This window comes from Lynx rufus, unplaced genomic scaffold, assembly GCF_022079265.1.
Source record: "Lynx rufus isolate CCGP_SWC_20201006 ecotype Redwood Valley unplaced genomic scaffold, mLynRuf1.p SCAF_9, whole genome shotgun sequence".
In the NCBI taxonomy this organism is placed as follows: domain Eukaryota; kingdom Metazoa; phylum Chordata; class Mammalia; order Carnivora; family Felidae; genus Lynx; species Lynx rufus.
This window is the reverse complement of record NW_025814897.1, coordinates 57,103,430-57,127,743: the sequence shown is the minus strand read 5'-3', so window position 1 is coordinate 57,127,743 and position 24,314 is coordinate 57,103,430. Positions and strand designations below refer to the sequence as shown.

Genomic DNA, 24,314 nt, shown 5'->3' with positions numbered 1-24,314 from the left:
CCCATCTGTTTTCTAGAAAATTAGAAGGGGGATGGAGACCCTCATAAACACAACAAGACATGTAGATCTGTAAAGCAGCCTGGCCAAAAGAGAGAAGGTAGAGGAATCAGATGCCCGGGCAAGGCAGAAGTTACTGCAGGCGGTGTGCTCACAGATTCTGACCCCCTGACGCCCACCAGCTGTGGGGTCTTGGCCAAGTCAACCTGTCTAAACATTCATCAGTTTCCTTATCTGTAAAATGGGCCTGATGGCATAAACGACCTTATGGGGGTGAGGCGGGGGTTGCAGTACAAAATGAGCTCATAGGGAGCACTCCCAAAACACCAGCTGCTGGTATTACTACGAAGGAGGAGCCAGTGATTTCCGGGGCAAACTAGGCTGGAGCTTCCCGGCACTTGGGGAAGTTGGAAGCCATGTCTGGCTGCCTAGCTTCAGGTTTTGCCAAGTGTAGGAGGAGAGGGGAATCTGGTGGGCCCAGGGGTAGGGAGAGGGGAGGTGTCTGTGGCCAGGAACACAGGGAGGCCAGCACAGGACCCTGATGGCCAGTGGGGGTGCCTGGAACTGGGTGCTGGGCTCGACAGGTTGAAGGGAAATGGAATATGGAACCTGAGCCCACCCAACCCCAAACCCACAGACCTTCAGACTGGGGGAAGGCTGGCCCCTGGGTGGTGAGAGAGCAGGGGATGGTGAGAGCCCCTTGAGGGCCGAGACCCTCTCAATCCTCATGTCACCGTGTTTCTGCTTCTTAGGGGAGTGAAGAAAGAAGACAAGACGCTGGCTGTGGGGATCCAGTTCATGCTCCTGAGAGTTTTGGGTAAAGAACCTTCCTGGGACCCTTAGACACTCACTGTGCGCTGGGCCTGTGGCACAGGGATGAGCGGGACCCAGTTCCTGACCTTAGGGTTCACAGGCCCATCGGGCAAACTGGACCTGGTACCCTGGAGGTGGCTGTGCAAGCAGCTAGAGGGCCATCCAGGGAGGCAGCATCTCACACCAGGGTGAGGGGTGGGCTTGAGGGCCAAAGACTTATGGGACAAGAGGCCCCAGTGCCTCTGGGGGGGTTGCATATGCCAGGGAGTAGGGGGGTTGGGTAATGCAGGATGCCAGGCCTGTTGTCCCCTGAGCATGTCCTCCTCCAGCCTGGATGCCCAGCCCAGTGATCCACGGCAGCGCCATCGACACCACCTGTGTGTACTGGGCCCAGAGCTGTGGGCGGCGGGCCGTTTGTCGCTACTATGACCATGACCTGCTCCGAAACCGGTGAGACCTGAGGTGGGGGGTGCCAGGGGCCCCATGGGGAGGCTGCCGGAAATACTCTTGGGGTCTCAGGTGGGACAGCAGCAGGGACGAGAGGCCCATCGATATCCCCCTGCTAGGCAGCAGGTGCTATATCCAGTACTGAGCTCACCAGTTCTGCGAGCTAGCCACTGTCCCCCCACTCTTCTGGATGAGGAAAGTGACCCATTAAAGCAGCCTAAGGTCACACAACTGATAACAGGCAAAGCTGGGCCTCGAACCCAAATGGTCTAACCGTGGTCTGTGCAGGAACATGTGTCACCGTGGCGGACCATGGGGGAGGATCAGGGGAGCAGCCCAGCTGTGAGAAAGATGGGGAGTTGAGGTGGGGTTGGGAGAAGGCCAATTTAGGACACAGGAGGCTTGGGATCCAGCCCAGCTCTGTCTCTTTCATTGGGAGACCTGTCTTTTCTGGAACTCAGTCTTCCCATCTGTGCAATGGGGAACCCAAAGAAACCTGAAGGCAGAGAGCTGCTGGGATGGGATAGGCGGTTGAAGGGGACTCGCTAACAGGGCTGGGAGCAGGGAGTTGGTCACTTCCAGCTCTGAGGAGGGCATGGCTCCTGTGGGCTGGGACTGACTAGTGCCCATTCTATAGGAAGAAAGATCAAATAAGAGCTTTGGTGAGTTAGGGAAAGAGTGGAGAGGGAATCCTCTTGTGGCAGGTGGGGTGATCCCAAGTTGCAACTATCAGGCCCCCTGAGCCCTTAGACAGAGAGGACTGTCCCAGGCTATAAGCCAGCTGGGGACAGGGCAGGGAGGATGCCCAGGCTTCTGCCTCCCTGTTCAGGACTCCTTCTGCAGAGCATCTCCCCCTTTTCCAGGGAAGGGGCTAATTCCAGGGGCTTCCCCATCTCCCCAACCAAGGCCATGGTGATAGGGTCCATTGCCCTGGGGCTGGAAGCCTCTTTTCCACCCGCAAGGTCTCAATGTCTCTGATCACACAATGGGTGATGATTGCTGACCCTACTCTGCCCAGGCCAAGGCCATCCAAGCCCTAGACAAGGGAGGTCCTGAGTTGACAGGTCCCTTGCTCTTTTCCAGGTTTGTCGGCCTCCAGTTCTTCTTCAAGACAGGCTCCCTGGCCTGCTTTGCCTTGATTTTGGCCATCCTAAGGCAGCAGGACAAAGAGGAGAGGACCCAGGTCACCGTATCCATCCCTGGCCTACAGCAACAGCAGCCATTAGTGTCAGGGCCAGAAAAGAAGCCTGAGGAATTCAGAGCGTGAGCTGGTCCCAGAGTGGCCGCCACTGGGAATACCTCCTCTGGGCTCTTTGCCCAATATTGGGTGTCAGGAACCCCGTTTTCTAACTCAGACTCCTCTGCTAACTTGCTATGTGACTTTGGGCAAGTTTGACCCTCTCTGGGCTTTTGTGACTCATCTGAACCAAAGAGTTGTCTAGGGGTTTGGTGTGTTGGCCACTTCTAATGCAAGATGGTCTTCCCCTTCCTCCCCCAGCCAGACAGGCTGACCTGACCAGGCTTTCCTGGTGGAAGGACTGCATATCTTTCTCCCAGGTCCTAAGATAGAGAAGTAGACAACAGTAGGCCAGGCTGCCCTGCACACCTGGTCCTAGCCTAGCTTTGCCACTCACCGGGAGCACCCTCTCTGGGCCTCAGCCACCACCTCTGTCAGGTGGAAATGGACTTGCCAGCTTTCAGGCCTCTTCCAGCTATGACCATCTGTGTGGTCAGTATGGACTCAAGTCTCATCTCCAGCCCCACTCAGCCTGGAGGTGGGGCCAGGACAGCCTCCGTCAAGAAGTGTCCATTTGGCGCCCCCTGGAGGCAGAGCCCTGAACTCTGAGCGGGACCTACTAGGGAGGGAGCTGGCCTCACAAGACATCCAGGCTGGTGGGGCCTCCAGCAAACCTGGTGTGAGGGCCCCTGGGGAGTTTAGCTGAGGCGGAGGCTCGCTCTCTGGACTCAGGAAGTCCCAGTCCTTGCCCTCAGGGAACCACAGTCTGGGTGTGGCCTAGTCTCTGCCTTCAGGGCTCCAGTGGGGAGGGAGCCACACTTGGGCATTTTCTGACTTCAAAGACCAAACACACTCTGCACACATTCACTGGTACTTACGCATTGCCAAGATTTCACTCTGACCAGGGCCCACCAAAGTCACTGTTACTTTTGTGACTAGATCCTAATTTCACCATTTCCTTCCTGGTGCCTAACTCTTTGTGGCCTGGGGCTGTATAGATGCCTGGTTCTGTGATAACCATGTTTTGGGGGTAACATCTGGTTCTCTGTGATGCCTGAGTTGGTGTAAGCACCTGTTCTTTGTAAGGCCCAGGCCTAGAATGCTGGGACTTGTTAATGCCAGGCTCTATGTAATGAGCGGGTCTGTGGAGTGCTTGTGTCTGAACCAACTGGTCCTTATCTTCAGTGGACTTGTCTTGTTTTATGGCTAGTCTTATCTGGCCTGGTTATCTCCCTGAGAGGGGGAGAGAGTTTCCCTGATCTTCTCCAGCCCATTCTGTTGCCACCACATACCTGACCTGGCTGGGACCTGCTGCTTGGGAGGCAAGAGACAGATCTGTCAGCAGCAGCTTCCCAAGCCCTGTGCTGGAGGCAGGGGAGAAGCTGGGGGGCAGGCGGGGGGCAGGAGGGCAATGCAACTCTGACCCTCTGAGCATCTCCCTGTGGCAGGGCTTTGAGGCTCTCCCATGTGAAAGAGGAAGGGGAAGGTACAGAAGTTCTCACTCCCATCTTGATTCTATTGGCTGATATCTTTAAATGTTTAACATCTATCTGAGCCTGTTATCAATGCCAAGAATTTCAAATTCTCCTCCAACAAGAGGAGGCTGTTTACGTTTTATATTCCTTTTCCCAGGTTTTGCAGAAATAATTTGGAGTTATAGATACAGCTTATTATTAAATTTGTTCTTGCATAATGTCTCTTCTATTACAAAATTCCTTTCTTACAAACTGCATTAGAGTTTGCAACAACCACATTACTTCCAGCTATTTAGATTTAAGTTTTACTGGATTCATTATTCACTATTATTTCTTATATATGACATCTTTCCCTGTCTGTATATTCTGGTCTAATTTTCATTTGACTGGGTTACTTCCTCTAGTCATGGTTTCAGAAATGGGATCAGGTCATGAAGTTTGTGAGGCTTCACCTGTCCAAATTGTCATTCACGTTTTACAGAAAAGGAAACAGTTCAAAATAATTAAGCAACTTGCCAAGATCAGACAGAACATAAATGGTGAAGCCAGGGTTTTGTGTGAATTGAAGCTTATAAACTTTGGGGAGCCCTCTTTAAAAGAAAAAAAGAACACAAAATTGGTAAGAAAGAGTGAAAATTTACCTATAATGAGAAAAGAAGTCAAAAAAATACATCACACAATTCAGGAAAACAGCATACTTTTTACTAACTCTTGTGCACACCTCTAAAATACATTTTCCCCCCTGACGATTGGAAGGATTTTCTGCAGCCTCGCTTCTGGTTCTGTCACTGCACACCTGTTTCTTCTCTAGTGCCCATGTACTTCCAGGGCCAGGTAGCATAAAACACATTCATGCTATGAGATGACCTCTGGATATGATACCTTGATGTCACAATGCTGAGTGAGTTGGACAGTGAGGAGGAAGATTCCTAGAGGCCATTCTCTATACAGAGGTAGCTAGCAATGATTTATCTACATACAGAGGGGACTGAGAATCACATAAATATATCCCAATGAGCCCAAATTAAGGTGATCCCCAATTCAACTGCCCCTTAGCCAGATCCCAGAAATGCCCATGGCCCCTGCAACCACCTCACATAAAGAGAAACTGGGACACAAGTAGCTGGAGTAGAAGGAACTAGCAATCTTAACTGCTTGTGGTTAAAGCATCTTACTTTTGCAGATTTCCCAAGGATATGACAACCTGAACACATTGCAGAGGCCCCTTCCTGGGCCTAGAGAGAGACCCGGATACTCAAGCAGCATTAGCTTCATGCTGAATCTGCCTCTGGGTCAAGCTCAGCTTTGAAGGAGAAAATGAGGTCCTTGTGTTTAAAATCTCCCAGGCTGGTCAGGGCGAGGAGACTCCAGGAGTCATTGCAAGAGAGACATGGGGCTGAGAGCCAGGGGTGGAACAGGTCAGGGCTGGAGGGGTTCCCGGGGACTGATGGATTCCAGGGAGCCATGCTCTTATGGCCTCTGGCCAATGAGGAGCCACAAGCTATTGCATCTGTGATCTCACTTTATTCCCACCCTGACATTGGAAGTTGGGAGAAGTCCTTAAAGTCTCCATGCTAGTGTCAACTGGTGGTAAAATCTAGCAGTTTCTCCTGGGACCAGAATGAACATCTTGATGCCTGGCCTAGAGGCCCTTTGGCAGACCCACCCTGGAAAGTTGCAGGTCAGGCAGATGCCTCTCTCGAGCTGGGAGCCAGGAGCCATGATTGGAGTGCAAATAAATGAAGAGCAAGAACCCACAGCACCTTTGACATTCTTTGGCCACGTTGAATTCTTTCCCCATAACATTCCCCAACACGGGCACTTCCCGCTACCTAGTAGGCCTGCTTCATCCCCACCCCACTGCTTGGCTTTCCATCCCACCTCATGAAGTCCTACCCAATCTTCCAGACTCAACTCAAAGGCCACCACCTCTACAGAGAAAGCCTGGTAGAGGTAATGGAGGGTGGATGACAACCACCTTAAAGACACTGATAAAAAGATATATCTCCATTAAAATTGCACACAGTCATATAAACACTTGTGCATCTGATTTCAGAGGCTGGGGACCATCTGAAGTCTGGCTGTAGACCTTTGGTGGAGTGGAGTGAAAAGAACAGTTTTAGAGTCAGTGAGATTTGGGTTCAAATCCTGACTGCCACTCACAATGTGACCCTGAACAAGTGATTTAACTTCTCTGCATCTGTTTCTTCACTTGTAAGGTGAGGCTGATCCTTCCTCTTTCCTGTCTCCCAAAAGTTGTGAAGACCAAATAATAACATACAGGCAGTGCACCTGATGACCAATATTTGTATGTTTCCTTCCCCTGTCCCTGAAAGAATTTAAGGCACACATGGAACATGGGGGCAGGATTGGGGTGAAGACAGAGGGAGGAGCCACCAAGGAGGGAGACACACTGCCCTGGCTGCAGCTCTGTTTGTCCCCTAATCTCTCTTCCACTGTCAGCTAGGGCTCAGCCTGCCCAGCCTTATCTCTCCCCACAGCCAGCCTGGGACAGCTTTTCTCAACTAGATTTACATTTTTATTGATTTTCTTTCTCCCTTCTAGAGCAGTCCCTTCCCCTGCTGCCCCTTTTGCTATAAAATGGGCTTACCCTGGGAAACAGTAGTTCTGGGGTTGACCAAGAAGTGATGGTTCAAGGATGGATTCATTCACCATTCATCCATTCGTTTGTTTGTTCAACCACCCACCCAACCAACAAATCCTACGTGGCGCTCTATGCACCTGTGCTGGCACTGCTGGGGACACAGTCATGTGTCAGATACAGCAAACTCCTAGTGTAAGCAGACAAGCTGACACATAGTGACAAAAGCATGAGTAGTCATATAGGGAATAAAGAAGAGGAAGCCACAAACTCTTCCTGGGGCCATCAGGAAAGTCTTCCAGAACAGGTTAGATCAGAGCTGGCTTAGGAGATTAGGCAGGAAGTTCCCAGGTAAAATGAAGGGATTGGGCATGAGAAACACTGGGATGCACAAAGATAGGGAGACATGAGAGAGCAAGGTGCGTCTGAGATATGACACAAGAGCAATGTGGCAGGGGTGTACTGTGCTGGGTGGGGCAATCAGGAGAGACAGGAGAGCTGAGGCTGGAGACACCACTGGGGACTAAGCCTTGAGTTCCAGCAGAAGGCTTTGGATATCTTCCTGAGGGCAAGGAGAAGCCCTTGAAGCATTGATTGATGGATAATTCCATTGACTGGTTATTTTAAGTGGAGTGACATGACAAGATTTGTGTTTTAGAAAGGCTGCTGGCTGCACCATGGGGGCTTTGAGTGGTAAAGGGAAGCTGGAGGCCAAGAGCTCAGGCAGGAGGCTGGTGCGCTAATCAAGGGGAGAATTAGGAGGTCCTGAACCGGGTCAAGAGAGGCATCCTAGAAGTGGGGACATCTAAGCTGAGTCTTGAAAGATGAGTAGGAACACACCAGGTGGAGAAGCTGGGAACGGTGTCCAGGGAAAAGAAAGGGCACAGATAAAGTCTCAGCATACAGAAAGCTCCTGGCAGGCTTGGGGAATTTCCACTAGTTCAGCATGGCTGCAGTGTGGCCTAAGAGAGGGGTCATGGTGAGGGATGAGGCTAAAGAAGTGAGTCGGGGCCTTAAACTTCTCTCAATATTCTGTCTCTGGAAGCAAAACTCAGGTGGGAGAGAAGAGGGGGAGCACTGGACACCTGTGCAGAGGTAGCTGTGTAGGACTGGGAGGGCCCTGGGTCAGGGGTGCTCTGTACTCAAAGCAGACCTTTCCATACTCAACACTTCACATTTTACAAAATCCCTTCACACTTGATCTTCACGGTTTCCTGGTGAGGCATGTGGGACAAGGATTATATTTCCCATATAGTGGACAAATAAACTAAGGCCTAGAAAAGCACAAACATTTGTCCAAGGTTACTCAAGAGCCTCTCAAAATTCCACTGTTTGTTCTAATAAAACTTCTTGCCACAGAATCACATATACACACTAGATGATGTAGTGGCTGCTAACTAATGTGATGGAATAAAAAAAAAAATGAGAGGAGACACATCAGAGAGACCTCCTCCTCCTGTTCTGTTCCTTAAACTTCACCCTGCAGACATTCCAGCTGAGAAAACAGAACCAGGTTCTCCCTCTGCTCTGGAATCCAATAAACATGAGGGCAAATTCCAGCTGTGCCACTTTCCAGGTGTGAGAGGTCACTGCACTCAGCATTGGTTTTCTCATCTTAAAAATGGAAGGAATGGGGCGCCTGGGTGACTCAGTCAGTTAAGTATCCAATTCTTGATTTGGGCTCAGGTCATGATCTTGCAGTTGTAGGATGGAATCCCGCATTGGGCTCTGTGCTGGGCATGGAGCCTGCTTAAGATTCTCTCTCACTCTCCCTCTGTGTATGCATATGCTTGCTGTCTGTCTCTCTCTCTCTTTCTGTCTCTCTCTCCCTCTCTCCCTCCCTCCCTCTCTCTCTCTCTCTCTCTCTCTCACACACACACACACACACACACACACACTATGGAAGACACAAACTCCACCTTTCAGGGTTGTTGTGAGGGTGTAATGTGACAATATAGCACTACAGCAGTTAACTACTGCTGAGTAAGAAACTACCCCAAAACTTAGCAGCTTAAAATAACACATATTTATTATCTCACACAATTTCTGAGGATTGAAAACCCAGAAGCAGCTTAAAATGATGCATGTTTATTATCTCACACAATTTCTGAGGATTGAGAACCCAGAAGTGGACTGTGAGATTGTGGCTCAGGATCTCTCATGAGGTTGCAGTCAAGTGTCAGCCAGGGCTGCAGTCATCAGAAGGCTTAATGGGGATCCACTTCCAGGCTCACTCTGTGGTTGTTGTCAGGCAACCATTTTTTGCTGGCAGTTGGTCAAAGGGTTTAGTTTTTACGCAAGCCTCTCCATAAGGGTACTCTTGCCATGGTGGCTAACTTCCCCTGGAATGAATGATCCAAGAGAATGTGTGCTACCAAGATGGAAGCCATGGTGTCTTTTCTAATACAATCTTGGAAGTGATATGCCATAACTTTTTCATATTCTATTGGTCACACAGACTAACCCTGGTACAATGTGGGAGGGGAACACAAAAGTTGTAAACACCAGCAGATATGGAGCAGTGGAACCAGCCATTGGAAGCGGGTTACAAGTGGCCAGAGGAGTGTCTGGCACACAATTATTCATTAGTAGCTGCTGTTAGTTTCCCAATGCTCACAGACTGCGTGGGACAACAAGACTTGAACATGAACAGATGAAAGAGCTTGGCAAAGTAGACTTGAATTGGGTGATGCTCAATTATGTGGTAGAAGAGGGTGTGCTGGACAAGGGTGGAAACCAGGGCAGGCTCCCTAGCAGAGGTGAAAAGGACAGGAGAGGCCAATCCAGAGAGGAGACAGAGTTAAGTATGGCAAGAACTACTGGTTGCCTTCCTATAGCCAATTCCCTTTCCTTGTTTTAGTAGCAAGGTACCTAGCCACAGGGATAATCCAAACCATTCATGGAAATGCCTTCCTCTTCACCAGTGAGTAGTCTAAGAGTAGACATGTGGCTTCATTTTGGTCAATAAGATGTAAGGGGATGATCCGCTTGGAAAAATCTCCTCCTGGATGACACAGGCATGAGAGAAGAAGAACTTTTATGCTCCCATTCCCTTTCTTCCTGCTTGGGAGGACATGGTGCTTGGTGCCATATCAGCCATTTTGTGATCACAGAGGAGTTCCTCTCAGAGCTTAGAATTGGAAAAGCCTTGATCATTAAACATGGTTGAGTCACCAGACAAACCTGGACCTACCTCCCCCCCCCCACCCTTGTTAAGGAAACAAAAGGTTTAAGCCTCTAAATCAGGTATTCTCTTACTTGCATTCTAACTGATTCAGTGAACAAAGTATTCCAATTCCCTCTGGAGTTATTTCCTTTTCCCAAGGCAGATAGAGTGGAAATGTAAATGGGAAAGTGACTTGGCCTTGGAGGCAGGCGGCCTTGGTCTAACCCTAGCTCTGCCTCTGAGTTGCCCTGTGATCTTGAGCAAGTCCCTGCCCCTCTGGACCTCCAATAATTATAGCTAATATTTATTGACTGCTTACTCTGTGCCAAGCACTCCGCTAAGAGCTTCTTAGTGCATTATCTCTGTGCTTAGTTCTCTGTGCATTATCTCATTCAATGCTCACATCAACTATAGTGTGTCAATATTATTATTCTCTCTATTTTATGGATAAGGAGACTGAGATCCAGACATATTATGTAATTTACCCAAGGTTACACATGAAATTAGTGCTGGATCTCTGGATTCTGAATTCAGGCTCATCTCTCTCTAAAACCCAGGCTCCTGACCATGATGCTGTACCACCCAGCGGTAAAAGGAAGTCTCTGGACAAAATGACCTCTAAGGGCCTTTCCAGCTCAGATATTCTTTGATTTGCTGTCCCATTTCTAGCTACATGATGAACAAACCAGCTTATCCTAGAGAAGAAAGAAATAAAGACTGTCTTTAGCCATATGAAAAGCTGTCATGTGAGTGGGAGATTAGACTTTCTCAGTGTAGCTCAGAGGACGTGAACTGGACCAATGTGGGGACACTACAGGAAGAGAGTGCAGCTTACATAAGAGAGAACTTTCTATCTGCCATTCAGCAGGGAGTAGAGGTATGCACACAGATAATGACTCCCCTGTCATGAAACTTATGCAAGTATATGTTTGATAAACTTTTGACAGAAGTACTCCATTGAGTAGGTATGGGAATAAATGGCTTAAACCTTATAATAGAAATTAAATGGGAAAATATACTAGAATACTCTCAGCACCATAACTGATACAAATAGTCGGAGTCGATAAACTGGGGTTTCTTTTCCCTTTTGACACTGAGATTCTTGGATTTTAATATTCCCTAATACGGACTTTTGGTTCTTTGGCTCTAGTATTCTATAGTATTTCTATAACTTCAACACACTGTGTTCTGCCCTGCTAAGTTGGTACGGTTTTAATATTCCAACTATCCATGGTCATGTGGCTCTAGAAGCTGAGCAGTCTATGATTTTGTACCTTAATAGTCTCTAGTTTTAACAGTCCAAGATTCAATAAAGTGTCTCTCAGAAGCTCCAGAAATATGAAGGAGTTGTTCCAAATGCTGTACTTCAGTGACCTGGACATACATTGGGCTACTCCCTGTGTCCATCTTATCACTCCACCACTATCCCCCCACCCTAGCCTCAGGCTCTTCATTCCAACCAACCCTCCTCCTTGATCTCTATACCATCCTCACTCTGCTATCTCCCCAAACACTGAGGAAGTACATTCACTCTCTATCTGCTGGAAATTATACATTGAACAAGGATCTGCTCTGTGCCAAGACTTGTGCTTACTCTAAAGGGGATATGGCATGGTCATGACTCTCAGGAGGCCTAAGATTTAGAGACCCAAGTCTCTTGCTTTCCTTTAAGTTCAGCTCAAGCTCACCTCTACCAGCAAATTTTCCTTTATTAACACAAAATATCTAGCACCAAAAACCTCAATCAGAAGTGTGAAGATCTGAGTTCTTTGGTAGGTTATTGTGCACATTTTAATGTCTCTGTCCATCCTGTCTCCCTGATTATAACTGAGGTTTCCCTCTAAATCAAGAACATGTCTCCTCAGCTGAACTGAGATTTTCCAGAGGAAGACCAGGTCTTCCTCATAAGACTGGACGCTCCATGTAGACATGGTCCATGCCTCCCTTATATCATACTTGAGTTAGAGTTAAAGACACAGTGATGTTCCTCCACCACTTTAACAAATTCTCAAAGGTAGTTCATAACTATCATTGGACTGAGGATTTTATAAAAGCATAACTCACATCTCCCTTTAATATGGGAAAGTCCTCAAGGCCAAGAAAGGGCTTCCACCCTCATACTGGGGTCCATCTCCCTGACAGCAAAGGGTCTAGGGCTCTTCCCTCTCTTCCTATTTCTTCAATCCCAGCCGAGGACTCTAGCCATAAGAGATATTTTTCCTAAAGATGATAAACAAATAAATGGAAAAGGGAAGATTCAGAAGACAGAATAGGAACTCAAGCCTGTCCCCAGCAGGTCCAGACCTTTTCTTACTCTATCCTGGTCCATCTTCTAAAAGCTGCTGTCCCTCTGCCTCTCCTAGCAACTCAGAGCAGTAAGTGAAGATGTCAGCACCTTGGACAGCGCCCAACCCATTACAGTTCTCAGAGCCAGCGGAAGCCAAGCTCTCCAACTCCCTTAGCCTCTGGGTGATGGATTTCCTCGTTTCTCAATTTGATTAAAGCCCAGTAGATAACCAGAGCGCATTGTTCCTTTCTCTTCTCTCTTCCTGATGAACATAATTAACTCCGTCAGGCTGGGAATACTTGCTCTTAAATAGTGCCTTTCCAGCCCCCACCCAGGCATGCGTCAATAATACACAGTCAAAACATTTGGAAGATACACGTTCTTTCCTGGGGAATGGAAGTGGGAGAGGAAGCTCTTCCTGAGATATACAGGGGCTGTGACTGGAGACTGAAAAATTGTGGTTGGGTAAAGAAAACCTTGAGCCAAAAGTCAGGAAATCTTAAGTTTGTTCTGGCCTTGCCACTAATCCAGATAGGATCTAGAACAAGTCACATGCTCTTTATGAGCCTGTTTTTTCCATTTATAAGATGAGGATATTGGATGAGAGGATCTCAAATGCTATGTTCAGTGCTTAGATTCTATGGGGAGGATTAAAACAGAGGGAAAGAGGCTTGCCTACGGTCACAAAGCAAGTTCGTGGCAAAGCTGGTTTTGAATTCATGACTCCTGGCTTCTACTTCAGTGCTATTTCCTTTACACAGAACTTCTCCCTTCCTCCATATTACAGAATTTCTTGCCTGGGGATGTGGCTGAGGCAGCTGAAGAGGGGTGGGATTGAGATTATTGGTGCCAACAAAAGAAAATAAAATTTAAGGTATGTGGAAATGCTGATGTCTCTGAAGAGAGCAGAGAACATAGTAGAAATAATTAAAATTAGGGGGAAAGGACCACCTGATAGAGACAGAAATTCAACCCCAAACTCAGAGAATCCCATAGAGGCTTTGTTACTTCTCCAAGGCCATCCAGCAAGGCAACTGTAGAATCCTCTTAAAGAGAAAGACTAAACTCTTGATTAACTACTGGGGGTATCCCTGTCAGAGAAGGAACAATATGAATCACTGCATATGTATCAGGTTACTAAAGTGTGCCCAGCTCTGTATTTGGTACTTTTGTTGGGGCATAAGGAGTAAGACATGAATTCTGTTCTCTGTACCTTTGATATGCTGCTTCTTTTACTTGGAATTACTTCCAACGCATTTATGTATGTCCACATACTGTTGTTCTACTAAGGCCCAACCCGAAAGTTTACCCTGGCAAGAAGATATCCATAGCCTTATCCAGATACCACTTCTCCCTCCTCTGAATCCCCAAAGCATTTTCATTGTTCCTGTTTTACAGTAATCATCATCATCTGCTTTAACTGCTCCCAAAGAATGAGCACCTGTATTTTACTCAGTTTTGAATCACTCAGAATGCTCAACACAGATTTAAAATATAATAGAGCCCCAGTAAGTACTGGATGGATGGACAGATGGATGATGAATATAGATGTATGAGTGACTGGGAGAGGGAGTAGATGAAGAGATGGATGTGTGGATGGATAGGAGGTTTATATAGGTAGATGGTTAATGGATGGATGAACAGTTAAGTAGATGATCAGACAGGTGGATAGAAATGTATAAATGGGTAAATGAGTTGGTTTGTAGGTAGGTGGATGGACGGGTGAATGAGTGCATGAATGAATCTATGGGCAGCTGAGTAGAACAGTATGTAGGCAGAGAGTGAGGTTGGTGAATGGATGGATGAATATATAGATAGTAGTGTGGGTGAATGGGTAGATGGATAATTGCATGATTGTATGAGAAATGTCAGGGTGGATGTTAAGAATTATGGGGAAGAAACATGGAGATGTTCCTAATTATCACAAAGATCATTTTCATGGAGACTTTCCATTGCTAATGTCAGAAAAAAAAATGATGATGGGGATTTGCTGACTCTGTGTGTAAGCTGAGTCAAAAGTGTGCTATCCAGCCTCAAAAGATCTCCATCAATTTCAGGCTCTATCAATGGAAATCTAATATCAACATCAGAAAAGGTGACAGTCCTGCCCTGACCTGTTCACACTGTCCTGAAGTCTTTGTTCTGCTCTGTGCATCTGGGGAGATGATGATCTCCATGCCTTGTCCACAGAAGAGATACAGTGGGGAGTAATACGTAAAGTCTACCAAATAAAGAACTAGTGAAAGAGCCAGGAGTGTTCAGCCTGAAGAAGAGCAATCACCGTGTCTCAGGATCTGGCTGCCTGTTCTGGGGCAGGCCCTGTGGCCCCAGAGGCAAAGCTGGGTCTCAGAAGTCACAAGGCTGCTGTCTCAGCCCCATTTGAGAAAGGCCATCATACAAGGGAAGGGCTATCTCAGGGGAGTGAGCCCCCCATCGCTGGGGGTACACAAGTAAGATCTGGACATCCGCTATCAGAGAAGCTGCAAAGTGAAGATTTGCTTGGTGTAGAAAGTAAATAAAGATAACGCCGGGGCACCTGGGTGGCTCAGTCAGTTAAGCATCTGACTTTGACTCAGGTCATCATCTCATGGTCTGTGAGTTCAGGCCTCATGTCGGGCTCTATGCTGACAGCTCAGAGCCTGGAGCCTGCTTCCCATTCTGTGTCTCCCTCTTTCTCTGCCCCTCCCCCACTCACACTCTTTCTTTTGTCTCTCAAAAAATGAATAAACGTTAAAAAAATTTTTTAAAAAGGCAACGCCAAGGTCTCTTCCCACCCCCAAATTATATCATCTGTTCATCTCTTCATTTCTCAATAAATTATGTTAGGCTGTGCCCTGTGCTCAGATTGGAATGCTGGCCAGAGCTGAGAGTTTGGGGAGATTTGAGAGAAAGGTAGTGCTTATGGGACGCTCAACTTTCTGTCCCTGTAGGACTGGGTTTGAGAAATGAGGAGGTGAAAATGTCCTTTCAGAGACCCAAATGACTGGGGAGGGGGAGGATCAGAGCCATGCAGAGCCAATCCATGACCTAGATTCCCTGTAATTAATGAGCCTACGTCACTGACGTGTTGGCTTCTGATCAGTGCTGTCTCCCCAGCCCCGCCCAACTCTCTGGTATGAGAAGATTAAATCAATTAGGAGGAGGAGATCTGGCTGGCGCTGGTTGGGAACAGAGGATAATTCACTTACATAACAGGGGATTGGGGTTTGCACTTGGCCCTTGAGTAGTGGGTGTGGGTCCTAGACCCCAGGCCTTTGGGGAGAGACTTCAAGAGTTAAAAGTGAATGCAGAAAGGGCAAGGGGGTCCAGGGAAAGAAGGAGTGATGACCCCAGGTAAAGGCCCATCTTTCGTGTTCCTGCTGAGAACTAACCCCCTGTTTTCTGGGCTGAGAGAGAGCCAAATTGAAAAATTACTCTTCTTACCCCAAATGAGAGGGGTCCCAGCCACTAGAATCATTCAACAGTGAAAATCTGACCACGCCTCTCTCCTTAGCTGGCATTTAAGGTCCTGCAGCCTCTCCCACCACATCTCCTACCTCCAAGGCAGTGGGGGTGTGTAGAAAGGAAACAAACACGTCCTGGATTTCCCTCTGTGCCAGATCCTGGCTAGGCACTGAAGGTACAGAGAGAAACAAGTCCAGTTCCCTCATAAGTGTTGCCTTCTGAGGAAGACATATACCTGCAACACTCTGTGCCAAGCAGTATAACAGAGGACTGCAGGGGCAGGGTCCAGAGGGGGCACAGTGAGGGAGGCCTCCCAGGGCCAGTTCCAGAAGGCTCCCTAGAGGAGGCAATACTTGCATTCAGTGTGCCTGATAAGAAGGATGGATTAGTGGGAGTTCTTCAGGCTGACCTGGTTAAGGGAGGGCCTTGGGTAGAGGGAACAGCATGTACAAAGGCACGGCAGTGAGACAGCTTGGCATACACTCAGGGAACTAGTTGATGTGGATGGAGCCTACAGCATAAGGCAGGAGTGGGGGAGATGAGGCAGGAGAGATAGCCAGGTCCAGGTCTCACTGCCGATGGCATGCCAAGAAAGGACAGAAGCAATAATCCCAGAGTCTCCGATCAATCCACGCTTCCTGAACACTGACAGTATGCCAGGCTCCAGGTGGGATTCAGGCCTGGCTGATATCTCTGGAGTTCCACTTGTGGGCTGGGCCTGCCTGCAGCCCCTTGCCTAAGATACCCAGGCAAGCAGTCTTACTGGTTAAATTTGAGCTGGCCCCTGGGGACCTGCTCCTGATACCTAACTGGCCTCCTGAAGACCAGCCCAATGGTGAGTGAGGGCCCCATAAGGGTGGGCTGAGATGATATCCTGGAGACGGAGGTAAGGTATGGATTAAGAAATGTTTAGGAGGTTGGACTGGAAGGACACAGCCAGGGTTTTTACCTCCAGTATGCCATCCTACGGGAAACCCAAGTCTGGAGGGGAAGAAAATGAGCTGCAAAGGTTTCAGGCTGCTTAAGTCACAGGATAAAGCAGGTGGAGGTCCAAGGAGCCTTAGGAATCCAAGTGAACCACACACAAGCTGCCTGTAGGAAGCGGGCATGTAGAAATCCCTCCTTTCCGTCATTCTTGCCTTCAGCAGCTCTGAGTAACTCCTCTCTCCAGGCAGGCTCTGGGCTGAGCAGTGAGGCACAGATCTAGGATCACCCTGTTCGTTGTCCAAAGGGCCAGCAGTAAGCCCAACACTTCTAGCATATCCAGGAATTGTCTGCGTTAAAACTTTGGCTGGTAGGTAAAGCCAGTGCCTGAAATTTATTTCACTGTTGAAAGATTTAGGAACTAACCTTTGTGGTCGCAAGCAACAGCAATGGACTCAGACAAAGCAAAACAGAAAAAAATTATTAGCAGTTCCACTGGGCATCTCAGAGTGGATGAGAAAGCTGGAGAATCAAAAGAGTGGGCACCTGAATTCACAGCCAAGGTCATACAATGGGAACAACTGGTCCCAACGCCTCTACTGGCATGGCCTTTGAACATCTCCACAGCACTACACCTCCAGATGTTGCACTGCTGCATGGCATGAGCACAGATGTATTCTAATGAATCTTCCTCCCAGCCTCACTAACTGTCACATCGAAGTCCTGAGCCAGGAATGGCTGGCCAAACTGCCAGGGGGTGACAGTGGGAGAGTTATCTGAACCCCTTCGGCTTTGAAATGGAAGGTGGGGTCCTAGCTCCCAAAGGCTTCACCTCCTGGGGGATTCATTCAAAATATAAAAATGGATTCGTTTTAGGCAGCAAAAAATGTGACAAGTGTCCACTACATTTTTATTGAGGACTCACTAAGTATGGGATGCATTGCCAGATGTTTTATATCCACAGATCTGCAAGGCAATTCTCTAACTGGATAATGGTTGATCTCATTTGATAGCTGAGGAAACTAAGGTTTTAGAGGTGAAAGTAACTTCCAAAGCCACTCAGCTAATGAGTGATAGAGCCAGGATTTGAATACAGGTGGGTTTTTGTTGTTGTTATAAAGACATCATACTGTCTCCCAAACTGTAAACCAATCACTGTACTTATGGTTCCTAACATGTAAAACAAAAACAAAAACAAAAACAAAAACATGTGGGGGCACAGAAAAATGTCAAGAAGTAAATACTCCAATGTCTTCACAAAATGATTGATGGGATAATGGGATTATTGAGTAGTTTTTTTTTCCTCCTTTTTCATGTTTTCCTATGCTTTTTTTTTTTTTTTAACTAAGAGCATGCTAGGGGCGCCTGGGTGGCTCAGTAGGTTAAGGGTCTGACTTGGACTCAGGTCATGATCTCACCCCACATCGGGCTCTGTGCTGACAGCTCAGAGCCTGGAGCCTGCTTTGGATTCTGTCTCCCTTGCTCTCTGCCCCTCCCCCGCTCATGCTCTGTTTCTCTCTCTCTTTCAAGAGCAAATAAACATTAAAAAAAGATTTAAACTAACAGCATGCTTTCCCTTAATAATCATAAGAAAAAAATAAAAGTAAAAGTTTTAAAGATTAGAGCAGCGTTAACACAATTATGGAGAACATACGCTTAGAAAAAAGATGGGAAGGAAATTTGTCAAAAATGTCTCTGGATAGTGGGATCATAGGTGTGTTTATTTTTACCTTCCATTTTTCAAATTTTCTATAGTGAGCACACTCTGGGAAAAAAAGCAAAATAACTTTGAAAAAAAACAGGCATAAAATTATATTAACAAAGAGATGGCAAGGCCGTGCTTTGGTTCTTTAAGTTCCTGTAGTCCTGTCCTGTAGTGGTTTGGAAGTCAACGTAGTTCTGGGTTTTCTGGGGCAGCCTGGCAGTCCCCTGCAGTGTCTGCTGCCAGAGCTAGCCCAGCTGGCATGGACCACAGTCACCACAGTTATCTCAGGCTGAGCGCTCCGAGCCAGGGTGGGAATAACTCAACATTCCCACCTCTTCTAACAACACGTACCTTATCAGGCCCTGCTACGCTGTAAGGTAAGGACTCAGCCCCCGGAGCTGAAATTCTCTCTGTTGGTTTTATCTCTCATCTCACAGGCTTTAAGGTTAGCCTTCTCCTCTCTGAATGGGGCAGTGCTGGTCAGTTGTGTCAAATTTAAGCCCCTCTGAGGTGTCTTCTGCGTCTCCGTATCTGAGGGGCAAGCCCCCAGTCCCCTCTCTTCCCTGCACTGCTCCAGCTCCCAGTGCTGTGGATGGACGGAGGATGGATGTTCAGTCCTGTCCTGGCCCCAGTCTGGTGAGGGAGGCAGTCCTCCAATCTCAGGGAGCCTCCAGACTATTCCCTACCTTAGGAATGTCTCAATCAGATGGAAGAGGGGGTCCTTATTTTACAGAAGTTCCCAGTGAGATGGGAAGAAAAGACAGGAGAACGGGGCTGATTCTCATACAGGAGGAAATCAGTCTCAGCCAGCCTTGACTCCAGAAAGTTCTGTCCCAGGACTCCCATACCTTTCCAACACCTACTCCAGGTGGAACAGTCAACTACCATGGCCTTCCCTGGCCTCCAGGGCCCTCTGCTCCCTCTCCTTCTCCACCTCCCCAATCATATGGAGCTTCCTTATGCCCGATGCATCCTCCACTCCAATCTCCCCCACGAGGAGTCTTTCCACCTGCCTCCCCTGCACCTCAGTTTCTCTCTGAGAAATGAGGGAGCCAAATGAGGGAGCCAGATACTCTTGAAGGTGCTCCAAAGCAATGGAGACATTCTGTGCCTCCTTAGCCCCTTTCCAGACCCCTCCCCTTCCCACTCCCTTCCCAGCTTCTTAACTAATCTGTTCCCTTTCCTCCAGGTTCCAGGTATGCCTCCTTCCTATAAAGCTCCCAGGATCTCCAGGCTAAGACCCACTCTGGCTCTTGCAGTGACCAAGCTGCTGCAGTAAAGAATGCAGTGGGGTAGAGCAGAGATGGCTAGGGAGGGAGGAGGGCTCAGGCCAAGGCTAAGGTCGAGGAGCCTGGGCAGGGCAGGCGGCCAGTCCTAGCAGCCGAGGCCAAAGCTACCTCAGCAGCTTCTGCAAACCCCAGCAAGGCATCTACGCTTGGGTGGAGCTCCAGATTTGAGAGGCTCGTGGGGGAGGGGAGCACCTGCTGAGGTCAGCACAGCCTCCAGAAACCTCTCCAGAGGAGGAGGAAACCACAGAGAGTCCCAGCCCAAACTCTGGACTCAGGGATAAGAGGAAATGACACTCCTTACTCCCTAGGGGAAATGACTCAGGTCCTGGGAAGCTAGAATCCAGGGCAGAGAGGGTCCCCAGAGGACACCTGCTGGGTATAGGAATCTCCCTTACTCCCCACAGCCCCATAGAACCCCTGCTCATGTACCTTCTGGGGCAGGAAACTCATTCCCTTCTATGGCAGCCTATTCCTCTGAGAGCTGCTTCATGCATCAACTATCAAATTGCCACTGATGCCTCCTCTATGCCAGGATCTGTGCTGATGGGGATGCAGAGATACATCTGGTTCCTGCCCTCATGGAGCTTGCCATTGAAGTGGGGAGACAGACACGACCAAACGCTGCAGGGAAAAGCGGTGGAAGCCCAGAGGCAGTCCTGAGCTAGCTTTGGGGCAGGGTTGGGTGGGGGGGTCTGCCTCTCAGAGCAGACAACGGACCCATGGGGGCTCTCAGTAAGCAGGCAGCTTCAATTCCACCTAAATACTGACAACGCCAGCTTTGCATTTCCAGCCCTGACACAGCTCCTGAACTCCAGACAAATATCCCACTGTCCATTCAACATCTCCACTTGGATACCTCAGTATCTCTAATTCCTCAGCACCAAGGCCGAATTCATGCTCTCTGCCCACCCCTTTCCTGGTCTTTCTGCTCACAATGGATGGTCCCATCATCCACAGGCCAGACATCCTGGAGCCATCCCTCCTCTGCCTCACTATCTGGTCACCAGGCCCCGAGTGACAAGCCTACCACCCCTCCCGCCTCCACACTACCACCCAGCTCCAGTGCTATTGTCACCCACCTGTACCCCAGGCACCTCATTTGTCTTCTCGCAGTCAGCCCCTGAAAGGAAAGATCCTGAAAGATCCTGAAAGATCACCTCTCCGCTTAAAAGCCTTCAGTGGCTTCTCCTTGCCTTTGGGATAAAGGTTAAAATCTTGACAAGATCTGCAAGGCCTGGGCTTTGCAGACCTCGCCAACTGTATCTCAGCAACCCCCCTCCTCCATCTCCTGCCCTCCCATCTCTGGCCCATCAAGCCTTGTCCCCTGACCTCAGGCCTCTGCACGTGCTATTCACATGGATGCCCCATGGGTTCAAAGACTTGGGTTGCCCTCCTTTTCTCTTCCAAATGACACCCAGGACATCTGTTCTTTGCATGTTCCCTGGCCCTGAGCACCAATCTCTGGCCCTTGAAGGAGCAGCTGTGGAGATAGCCTATGGTTACAAAGTAACCGGCAGGTTTGGAGCCCAAGGTCCCAGAACCTCCCAGTGTTCCCAGAGGGAAAGCCCTGACTCTGGCTCCCAGATGCCTTCCAGATCTCCCGCTCCCCTCCTGCTCTCTTCTTCCATTCCTGGTCTGGGAGCTGGGGGTGGAGAATGGGCAAACCTCCCCATCTCCTCAGCCCAGAGTCTTCCTGGGCCTTACAGTGGGGCTCAGAGCTGAAGGATGAAAGAAATGAAGTGCCCAGACTGGTACACTCCATCTGGACCTGCAAGCCATGTGCTCCCTGGGCTCCCAGACAAGCCAGTCATCCTCAGGCCTCAGGCCAGGTACTGCCTCCTCTGTGCAGTGTGCCAGGACTCCCTGAAGCAGGAGTCCCGTTTTCCCAGGGCTCCCATGGCATGGAAGACACCCGGCGCTACCAATTTGCCTGTTGTTGTGTTGGGTTCTCCTCCCCTAACAGCTCTACTTGCTTAGGAGGGACATGTTTTTCCCTCTGCGCCCCAAGCCCAGGTCCAGGGTGGCCCCAAAAGAGAGGCTCAGAAAAGGCTCAGCATTACAATATGGGACTAACATCACATAAACGTGTGTTTTTCTTTTCTTTGCACATAATTGCCATTAAGCTCTGTCTCCTTTGTCTTTGACATTTTGTGAGAAGGTGGGCCTGTGAGTCTGACCAGCCTCAGCTCCTCTGCTTATTAGCTGTGACCTCAAGCAAACGCTCAACCTCTCGGGGCCTCAGTTTCTTCCCCTATAAAACGAGAATGGAGGCACCTGGGTGGCTCAGTCGGTTAAGCATTGGATTCTTAACTTCGGCTCAGGCCATGATCTCCCAGTTCCTGAGTTCAAGGCCCACATCAGGCTCTGCGCTGACAGCATGGAGCCTGCTTGGGATTCTCTCTCTTTCTGTCCCTCTCCTGGTGGCACTCTCACACTCTCTCACTCTCAAAATAAATAAACTTAAGAAATGTTTAAAAAAATGAGAGCAATGTCCTCCTTCGAGAGTTTTCATAACTAAGTGAGCTACCTTATGCAAAAGTTATGGCACAGTATGTGAGCACAGTATGTGCTCAATAATTCCTTTTCCTCTCCCCACCCCAACCTTTGAGCCCTAATAGGAACCTAGCATTTACTTCCATGAACTTGAACCTATGGCTGTCACCTACATATCAAGTCAATCCAAATCATTTTGAAACCCAGTCCTGCCACCTGACATCGTCACCCTTCTGCCTGCAGATCTGATACACGTTTTATTTGGTTTCATCTAAGTCCTTCAAAAATACATCAGACCAAGCATGTCAGCACGGAAGACTAAGCCATGGGCAGAGCTACAGTCTGCCCTCCAGACTGCCATTGATCCACTAATCAATTTTCCTCCACCAGCTGTCCAGGCAGCTAGGGATTCCCCTAGAGTATCACTATTTGATCCCGCCCCTTGTCTTGCCATAAAAACACCTTGGGAGATGTCCCAAATGCCTTTTTGAAACCAAGATTCTTAGGACTCTGACAGACCCCTGATTCATCACTCAGGGTCTCCCAAAGGAGGAGAGAGGGGAGATTAGCCTGACTTCCTTTAAGTAAACTTCTGCTGGGTCCTGGTGAGCACTGCATTTTCGTCTTCTTTTTTCAATGATACAAGCCATTCTTTTTCTGTCTTTGTTAATGCTGTTAAGTCTGAAGAATTTTTAGTCTTCAGTGAAAAGTCTCACTTAGAAATGATCTAACACAGGCCACTTGCCTACAACAGTTGGCCGTTGGCTGAAAGCAGTGCAAAACACTTAAATGAGAACCTCCCTCTACCACAGGGAGGTGGAAATCTGCCTTCCAAATGAATGAAGGTTTTCTACAGGAAGGTAAATTTCCATCCTGCTCTTTCGACTTGTTATAAATGTAGAATGGTGAATTTCAAATAATCGCTGCCTTCTTGTAATATTGAGTCAAACATTCACTTGTTAAAAATATAACAACATTGTGCCTTAATAAAAGCTTAGCTGTATATTTTAAGACCAAGAAAATAAGCTTAGCCAACTATGATTTTCAAAGTTTTGTAAGATGGAGAACATAAAAAGCCAGACAAGAGGGAGCATAATGAAATCCAGCAGGAATAATTTGTAATTAGAAAACCCCACGCAATTCTTCAGCCAAGGATAATGGTGATCCATCTTAAAAACACATGTGTCCCATGCTGGGCACTGATGAGCCTAATCAGACACACTCCACTGACATTTTTCACAATACCGAGGGGCCCCTAATTGCTGGTGGGTGCAGACAGGCAAGCTTCTGCTGTTCCTCTCAGGAGATGATGATGATTAAAAGCAGGCCTGGAGCCAAACGGCTGGGGGTGGAATCTCAGCCCTCCTCCTACTCACGCTGTGGCCTTGGACAAGTTACTTACCCTCTCTGGGCCTCAGTTTCCTCATCTTTAAAATCAGGACTGAGAGTCACTACCTTTGAGGATGTAAAGCTGTAAAGACAGCAGCTATGTAAAGTCTGCCTCACCCAAAATGTGTTCTCTCCTACTCCCCAGTTACTGCTGGGGTGCTCACAGGCGGGGCCAAAGGAGGGTCCTCTTCCCTCTCCCCATCCTGCTGCCCCTCTCCTTTTTAGGAACATTCAGCCGCTGCCAGAACATTCAGCCTGCATGGAAAGGTGCTGTGCCCACAGTGGCCCTGCCCTGAGGCCTAGTGTATCCTCTCCTCAATGCCCCCCAGCCCGCTCTGGACCACAGCCTGGCCCTGGCCCAGCTGGTCTGCTGGTGATCTGCCCGAGCTAAGCAGAGGTGGCTTGGCTCCAGCAGGGGCTAAAGGTTCTTCATTTTGTTTTCTGCTTCAGCTTAACCATCTGGGGTGGGCGGGAGGGTAGGAGGAGTGGCAAAGAGGGAGAGAGAAATGCACTGTTCCCTCACTTCTTCCTCCCCTGCCTCCCCCACGGCCAGGCACAAGCTGTGTTCAGTCCGGCACTGTCCTCAGCCCCAGGAAAGCTGCCCCAGGGGTCCCCTGCATGATGTCCCAGGGGATGGAAGTGATCTGTCTCTGTACTGCCTCCAACATCCCTCCCTCCCCGCCTTTTTATGTCCTTCCCTGGTTCAGCCTGTCCTGCCTGTTGAGTACAACAGCTCTTCTCTGCACTTGCCACGTGCCTGCCCCTCCCCGGGCCGAGCACTGGGGCACAGGAGATGATGCAGGCGAGGGCTCTGCCCTCCAAGCACTCATTTTATAGCACCAAGAGCACAGGCTGCCGAGCACAGGCCTAAGCTGGACTCTCCACTCGGCCCCTTTTAAGCTGTGTGATCTTGGGTCAACTACTTAACCTGAGGGTCCACTTCTTTATTTAAAACTTGAGGCCAAAGTACCTCCATTTCAGGACCACTGCGAAAATTAAATACAATCATGTATGTAAACCTCTCAACTCAGCGCACTGCATACAGT

The 24,314-nt window shown here is 48.6% G+C and overlaps 1 protein-coding gene across 1 annotated transcript in view; it reads left to right on the top strand.

The window, feature by feature from the left end:
• The window catches only part of SLCO2B1 (solute carrier organic anion transporter family member 2B1), a 32,560-nt gene extending 30,036 nt beyond the window's left edge, over positions 1 to 2,524 (top strand). The window contains exons 11-13 of the mRNA XM_047071977.1: positions 750 to 814; positions 1,140 to 1,260; positions 2,341 to 2,524. Of these exons, the coding sequence (XP_046927933.1) occupies positions 750 to 814; positions 1,140 to 1,260; positions 2,341 to 2,524 (370 nt within the window). The remainder of the gene's footprint in view (positions 1 to 749; positions 815 to 1,139; positions 1,261 to 2,340) is intronic.
• Positions 2,525 to 24,314: the final 21,790 nt, after the last annotated feature.